At 41.2% G+C, this 7,930-nt stretch overlaps 1 protein-coding gene across 1 annotated transcript; it reads right to left on the minus strand.

Moving 5' to 3' along the window:
* Positions 1-3,086: 3,086 nt before the first annotated feature.
* On the minus strand, positions 3,087-6,969 carry LOC104965431 (cytochrome b-c1 complex subunit 1, mitochondrial-like). The gene is made up of 4 exons (XM_010794387.1): positions 6,860-6,969; positions 5,354-5,494; positions 5,118-5,235; positions 3,087-3,094 (listed from the first exon to the last, which is right to left on the minus strand). The coding sequence occupies exons 1-4, from the start codon at positions 6,920-6,922 to the stop codon at positions 3,087-3,089; spliced, it is 330 nt and encodes a 109-aa protein (XP_010792689.1). The 5' UTR covers positions 6,923-6,969.
* Positions 6,970-7,930: the final 961 nt, after the last annotated feature.

The following is a 7,930-nucleotide window of genomic DNA, read 5'->3' on the forward strand; positions in this document are numbered from 1 at the left end:
ATGAAGTGAGTTTACTGTATTACAATCTAAATGTGAATCTAAATGGTAAAGGACTATTTCTTTACTCAAACTGCATGATGCTTAAAAAATAGTGAATGTAACATTATGGCACATTTTTAAATGGTTTTATCTTGATAGGTGACAGTGGAGGGAGTCCTTGCAGTTGTTGCATGTATGGGTTGTTCTCATAATCCATTTCTGTCTGTTTTTCTAACTGGGACTGGATTGGTCCATCATCTCCTTAGGAAGTAGAATATACTGAATAAATGAAAACGGATGTCAGAATCTGCAAAAAACTGTTTACTTCATGCATATTAAACATCATTTTTAATATTTTGTAAAGGACAATTGATGTGTTCAAAGAGTAGCTGCATGATGCATACACAAAATAAAATGTTATATATGGGCAGCTTTTTTAAATGATATTTGAATGGGTTGCACTCCAAATCATATTCTGTCTTTTTGATTTTTTCTAACTGGGAAAGGGACTGGATTTGGGGGGGGGGGCTGCTCTATCATCTCCTCCTCTCCATAACTTTGTTCCTCTCGGTCTGCAGATCAAAGGCCTGTGGGATTGGGGTCCTGAAGATGTACATTGTTGGGCTGACAGGGCGACAAAGCGCGGAGAAAGCGTGGTGTATCAGACATGTCAGGCCCCGAAAGGAGAGGGAGGAACGAGGCCTGGGTGTCGATTTAATTCCCCGACTGACTGCAGGAATTTGGAGCTTTTTTTAGCCCAAAAAAAGTCCCCTCAGTATAAGTCCAGTTAGCATCTGGGCTGCATGGATGAAGAGGGATGTTTGCTAACATGGGGGTGTTAATAGAGTCCACGTTTGTGTGCAGAGTTAACATGGAGCAGACTCTGAATTTGAGATGCATATATAAATATTCAGGGTTTTATCCAAGCTGTGCGCGTATTTAAAGCAATTTGGCGACTTTCTAGTCACTTTAGAAACTTCGCCATGAATTGAGGTACCCTAACCCCCCTCAAAAAAAGTAAAATCTCACGTGTGAGACTCGTCCCTGCAACCTGCTGCTCCTACAAAGACTTTAAAAGTGTCCGAAGTGACTGGAGCTGACGAGACAGTCCCAGAATAAATATTGGTATTCATTTGAGAAATGAGGATTTGAACAAGGAATACAAAACCCGACACACAAAAAAAAAACAAGCATGAATGAAAGTATTGTCCCCCCCGGCTTTGAAATTCTGATTCACCATATCATAACCCCCGCGAGGAGAAAAGCATCAATATCCCCGCGCAAAGGACGCGTTTCTATGGAAGAGTGAAGAATCTTAGCGCAGAGCAGATCTGGCGCAGGGGGAAGAGAAGGCCGAAGAAAGGGATCAAAGGCTCGCGACAACAAGGCTTTCTGCGCGAGGGAAGATGGACGAGGGTGACTTTTAAGTCTTGGGGAGGTTTTGGAGACTTTTTCTGCAGCCCGTGTCTCTGAGAGGGGCTTTAAAATCACTTTGGTTTTCAGAGTTTTTTTATTAATTCAGTTTAAACTCTATTTTTTTTGGCAGAATGATTACATGACATATTTATTCGTTCAAACAGAGAAGCAAATAGCTCATGTTATTTTTGTATTTCTATTCATACTCCGATATCTTTATTTCTGTCCTTATAATCGTTTTAATATTATCCCTGTGTATATTGCCATGTGTTTCTCTCTTATTATGCAGCTACTATAACACCTGAATTTCCCTATAAATAAAGCTCCATCTTATCTGTTATTTAAGAAAGATTTTAAAATAAAAACAAAGACGATTTACGCACTTTTAGTTTTATATCCTGCTCTCCAAAATGGCACGTTTACGCATCATGAGTAAAGGGTTATATTATATAAATAGACACAGTGTGGTTTTAAATCAGCACACCTGGGAGATAAATAAAACCATAACAAAGTGCAGTATATTTCCCGCTGTATCGAACCCTGAACGCAGGCCCTGCAGAGCTGACACGTCTCAATACAGGCCCATCACGCACATTTTCATCCATGCGCCCTTTCAGGTACCCGGACACGCATAGAAACAACACTAAAGTAAACAGGACTAACAGGAGACTAGTCCCTTTGTTGTTCCACAGGCAGCTGCCCGGCCCTCCATTATCCCGGAGCAGACTGACCGCATCCTCCCCACCGCCCCCCCACCAGCCCGCTGCACAAAAAGAGAGGGATGTTCTGCTTGCATGGGTAACACTGTCGTTCCAGCCCTTAGCAGTCCTCTTACTCCCCATTGAAAGGAGTGGGAGTAGTGGACACAGCCTGATCTGAGGAGCACAAAGGCTCTCCGTAGAGTCCCATTGGAGTGAAAGGAATGGAGGGGCTGGAGATTTGTGAAAGAGGGTCGGGAGATTTAGAGGGAGAACGGAAGTTTTGTTGTTGTGCTTGATTTCCCTGCCTAACTAGGGATGGAGTGGCTGGATAAACCCACTTACACTCAGTGTGCTCACCTTTTAATAAGCAGAGGGGAGTTTGCTCACCTGTTCAGCCTAATACAAAACATATCTAATGTAATCCATTTTGTGGGTTTCTTATTTCATGTTATACCTCAAACCTCGTAAAACATAATATTTTTCAACTGACATAAGGTCATCTGTGTCATATTGAATAAACTGTCATAATTATAAGGCCCGAAACATGATATTCTGATCTGCTACTTTGAATATTGTGCACTTTCCACTTTACTTAATACTGTTTTGTCTTTATCTACTGTGTCTTTCAATGTGGGACAAATCAAGGATATCTGATTCTAAGATAGATATTATTCCTCGGATTTCTTCCCCCAACAGCTCAGATTATAATATAGATTATATTTTTCTACAGGCATAGGGAACCGACACATGGTTTCTGTGCATTTTCAATAAGCTGTCTTAATTATAAGGCTCAAAACATGACATTCTGATCTGCTACTAGTCTCTTTTACTTTGAATATTCATGTTTTTATCGTATTAATCGTGCCACTTACCTAATAGCCTTTCACTTTTCTCTTTATCAATCATTTCCCTTGCTGCAACAATGTAAACTTCCCATGTGGGACGAAGAAAAGGAATTCAAAACATGGGTTATTATTCTTCCCCAACGCTTCAGATTTCTGCACATAAACGCAAAACGTTGAGCATAAACAACATAGATGTGTTTAAAAAGGGCCACACATTTTAATTACCATCAATGAGAGATTATGGGACACATGTTAGTTAGATGATGAGATGGTGGCCGGGCAGAGGTGGGAATGTGTGTGTGTCCTCAGGGAGTCCCATGCTGGCAGGGTTTATGTGGACACACACACTTTCAACAAGGATTGAATATGACCCTGTTGCTTCAAAATGGCCTCCTGATTTATACCCATCAAGGTTTAAAGGGGCCTGTCACCTCGGCTGAAATAGAGGTGTTGACAGACACACTTGACAGCTTCTCCCTCACACTGTTTTAATGTTGAACGCTGTGATGGGGGACAATATTCTTTTGTTGCTCTCACTTCCTGTCTGGGTCAACATGTTGCATAAAACACATGAAACGTGCTTCTTTTGAGGCCTTGGGACTGGTTGATGACCTGAGCAGATGAAGCAGGGTGACGTCGGGCTCCTGGCAGCACGGACCAGGTTTGACATTTCATATTGCACTATCCATGTCCTAGCCTACTATAAATTACACCCGAGTGAATAAAAACTGGTTTCAACACGGTGCCATGGGAGTGAAATCCTCCTGAGAAATCCTCTTTGAAGGCACATTCCTTCAGGTCACAGTGCACACAACGCACAGTCGTGCCGTTTCATCCCCATCAACATTTGTGTGGGCGACACAGCCGCCCCGAGGCTAAAAGAAACACGCTCGGGATTTCTCAGTCTATAGTTAGCAAAGGCCAGCTCCTCTGGCTCCACTGAGCAGAGACAGGCCTGACATCAGCACACGCTGCTCTCTGATTGGTGAACGGGATAAACAGCAAAAAAAACAGCAAAATCAGAAAGGTTTCAACGTGTTTGCACTGTAATGGAGATTCATTATTGGTGTGCTTAAGCTATGCACAGCAGGTCTGGAGCACATTGTGTAAATAAAGGAGACCCTGTGTTTTGCTAGCAGGTCCTTCCAGACGGTGCTATTTTAACTCTGCGCTGCATACTGTGTCGTTGCCCGCACTTATAAAGCCTCTCGTGTTATAATTACATCATCTCGAGCCTTGTCATTCAGACACTAGCATGTGAAGCATGTAAACCCCATGGCCGGCTATATATCAGCCTGCTTTGTTTGACATTTATACACAGCCATGCTCTCATGTAATTATGAGCTTACTGTTCTGTCAAATATTTAACGCGTTGTAAAACAGCCGGCTATTTATAAAGTACAGTGGATGGTGCACAGATATGTGTGCGAGAGGGAGAGTGCAGAGTATAATCCCTGACATGTGCACAGTAAACATGATTATGGTTGAAGCTGAGCGAGACATCGATAACTCATCACACTCAAAAATCATCACCCGTATAATATGGAACAGAGCGCGCTGAATTTTGCAAAAGTTAAATTTGATAAATGTTAAGCGTTCGCCTGGATTGAACCCTGGGAATTGCAAGGTGATCCTTTCAATTAAGAAAAAAAAAAATCAATGCAGGATTATTAAATTAGGAGTAAAGGTCATAAACACCAATCTATACCTCAGTTAAAGAGCAAGTTTAGTACTTTATTTGTAGTTTGGTTAAACGCGATGAATTTGTGACCATATTAACATTTCTTTTGAAAAGCCACTAGCTTCCTGCAGAAACCGGCTCGAGATACACTTGTTGTTATATTCCATGGAATGCTCTTAACATCCCGATAGCAATTAATATCTTAAGTGCTTTGACAAAAAACCCATAAAAAAATGTCATCTGTAGAAGCCGTGGCGCTGTAAAAAGCACGACCAATCATCTGAGCCGGCTAAAGTAACTGGATGGCCTACCTGCCTGTCAGCCTTCCATCTGTGCACAAACTTATCTCGTGCCCTCATTGGTCATGTGCGCGTTCGTGTGTGTTGGAGGAGGGGCTCTGTAAGGAAGTCTGAAGGAAGGGGCAGATTTTTTCCGGCTGTGTATTTTCTAATTCTAGCGCACTCGAGCTGGTTTCTCCAAAATTACCTACCCCACCTTTAAGGTCATGAAGCCTAGAAATGTGTACCTTGAAAGCCATGTGCTCCAGGAAGAAGCCTGCTCCGTTGTTCCTCTCAGTCTCATAGCGACTACCAGCACTGATCCACAGTCCAACCTACGATAGGGAAGAATTGCAGGGAAATATTAATCTACAACAACACAAACACATTTTTAATCAAACAGCCCAACCTCCTTAATGGCTGTAAATAAATCCACTACATCTGTGTTCTTACGGTGCAGGTTGCATGTCCGGTGTCCTCGGAGGCGACCCTCAAACCGTTGTCCAGGGTAGTGAGGTGAGTTTCAGGGGCTCCCAGCAGGCTCTGGGCATAGCTGACTGAAGACTGTCCGCGCCTCAGAGACAGCAGGATGGGCTGCAGGGGTAAGACATCAGTCATTTTATAATCCTATACAATTCAAAATTAGTGTTCGGCATTGTTTTTATCTCAAAAACATTGGACACCGCTTTTGAATGTTTTCATCATCATAAAATATTTTTCACATGACTGCATTGTGCACACATGATTCATCTTCTTTTTATTATTCTTACCAAGCAAAGGAGGCCAAGTTTCAAGTTAAAATGACAAAATGGAGGGTTTTAGAACTGTTATCTTGTATTGCAGTATTCACCTTCACACAACCTATTAAATTACTATGCAATACATGTAAAATGAACACCCTTTAAAAAGGACTTCACATCAAGAATCTGAATTGTAGGCCTGTGTTTCCTGTTTTTACACACAAAGTGGATTTGTCAACATGCCTAGGCATAAGCCTGACTACTGAAAACTTAAAGACTATTCATCCATGTAAACAGAAAGCAATAGTAGAAAGGCTTGGCATAGGACAACATCTAACCTTAAAGCTAGCAGCTGACATTCACACCCCTGCCCTCTTATGCTATCGTCCAATGACTAAAAATAGACAAACCCATAATATCAGTATAATAAGTTCAATTCAGGTGAACACATTAATTTAACGCATCCATCATTTTACACTCTACGGCAATGGGATGTCATTATATAATAATTTCCCTTCCGGACTGAATATACAATAATTGGGATGTTTTTCCGAGAACATCTAGGATCAAGGTAGTTGCTATATGCGGTATTTATAGAATGATAAGTAGTGCATGATTTAGGATGAATACAACACCCTGAATCACATTACTTTTGAAGTAGTTGCACAACCCAGTTCCACTAATATAACATCTGTGTCCCGTTGACAATTTCTTAAGGTTATTGTTCAGATTTGGCATACAATGACTTACAACAATAAAACATTTTTGACAGTTGACATTAGTGCAGGATTGTCACTATCTTCATCTGCCTGTCCAAAGTCACAATGCTAATGCTGCTAGCCATGAAGCTTAGCTTTGGAAACTTAAAGAGGGCAAGCGAGGACAATCGAGAAACGACACAGCTGATGACCTTGCGACAGACCGGAATGACGACCAGCTTATCTGGATAACACGAATATAAATCGGGTGGTATACATGGGGTGTTTATTATAAGACGTGCTTTTAAGTTTGACAGGTGACCTTGCGTTCACTGCTAGCTAACTAATGCTAACCGCTTCTCGTTCGCTGAACATCGGACAGCTAAGCTAGCCGGTTAGCATGCTAGCCTGTTAAGTAATCAGGCGGTTTACCCTCTTCGGTTATTTTTAGCTTGGCGTCCAAACAAGTAGAGCATCGGTATAACGTTTAGATATGTCAAGGGCTTTAAAAGTGAACTTACATTTCGGGATTTGGCGAGGGCTCGACCCACGGTGCTCCCGACTCGGCACACGGACGCCGCCATTTCTCAGTACGATAAGGGAGTCCGTTCTGAATCTGTTGTCGTAGGTTTTCTTCGCTGTCAGATAAATGTGTGTCACCTGTTCAACTAAAATGTGTAGTATCGCCACCAACCGGTCATGATGTGGTGTTGCAGGTGACTTCAGTTCCTTATTGCTACTTTACTTTGTTTTTGACAACTGATTAGGAAGAAGATTTTGAGGATGGATTTTTTTACATCTAAAACTGTATTAAAATGAATTACTATTAATACATAATCTGAACATGTATATTGTATATTCAATAGAGATACTCAATGTATACATCTTTCCTGTTGATATTTACATGTGCTGTTGTTTAGTTTTTTTAGTTTATACAAATATCTGCCGTCTGTGGTTATTATGTATTTCATAAAACCCTTATGTTGTGTTCGGGTCTCCCGTGACCCGTTTCAAGTTTAAATTATATAATAACTACGTTTTAGTTTTTTGTATCGGAACAAGGCTTCATGATATCCTCCACAACAGCTATAAACACTACAAAACAGATTTTGACAATTTTGTATTTGTATAATTTGGTGTTGGGGTCACGTAATTTGGTGTTCAGCAGAATAGTTTTGGGTGACTCGAGGTCAAATTTGGCCCAATCAAGATTCATCTTTGACTTTAGACATCTCTCCCCCTTCATCAACTGTAACAATAATTTTTGCAACATGCTCCTGGTCTCCCCTACCTCTGCCCCCCTCCCCCCACGGGAACTCGACCTTTCTCAAAGAATATGTACACTAACACTTGAACCTGAACACACACATGCACGTGTGCAATATGTGGTGTAATGTGTTTTGGGCCATAACATTAAATAACAACAGGATTGTACGGTTATGAATGCATATAAGTTAGTTATGATGTAGTTAAAACAATATTGGATGATAGTCATTCTTTTTGAGTGTTTTGGACTGAGATAAATCATGGGTCATGACCAGTGTTGGGTGTAATGCGTTACAAAAGTAACGGAGTTACAGTAATATATTACT

Source organism: Notothenia coriiceps, unplaced genomic scaffold, assembly GCF_000735185.1.
Source record: "Notothenia coriiceps isolate Sejong01 unplaced genomic scaffold, NC01 NC01_scaffold00037244, whole genome shotgun sequence".
In the NCBI taxonomy this organism is placed as follows: Eukaryota; Metazoa; Chordata; class Actinopteri; order Perciformes; family Nototheniidae; genus Notothenia; species Notothenia coriiceps.

Coding starts and splice junctions, on each gene's coding strand:
- LOC104965431 (XM_010794387.1), bottom strand. CDS start 6,922: ATGGCGGCGTCCGTGTGCCGAGTCGGGAGCACCGTGGGTCGAGCCCTC. Junction 5,495..6,859: donor CCCTCGCCAAATCCCGAAAT/GTAAGTTCACTT, acceptor TTACCCCTGCAG/CCCATCCTGCTGTCTCTGAG. Junction 5,236..5,353: donor CCGGACATGCAACCTGCACC/GTAAGAACACAG, acceptor TCCCTATCGTAG/GTTGGACTGTGGATCAGTGC.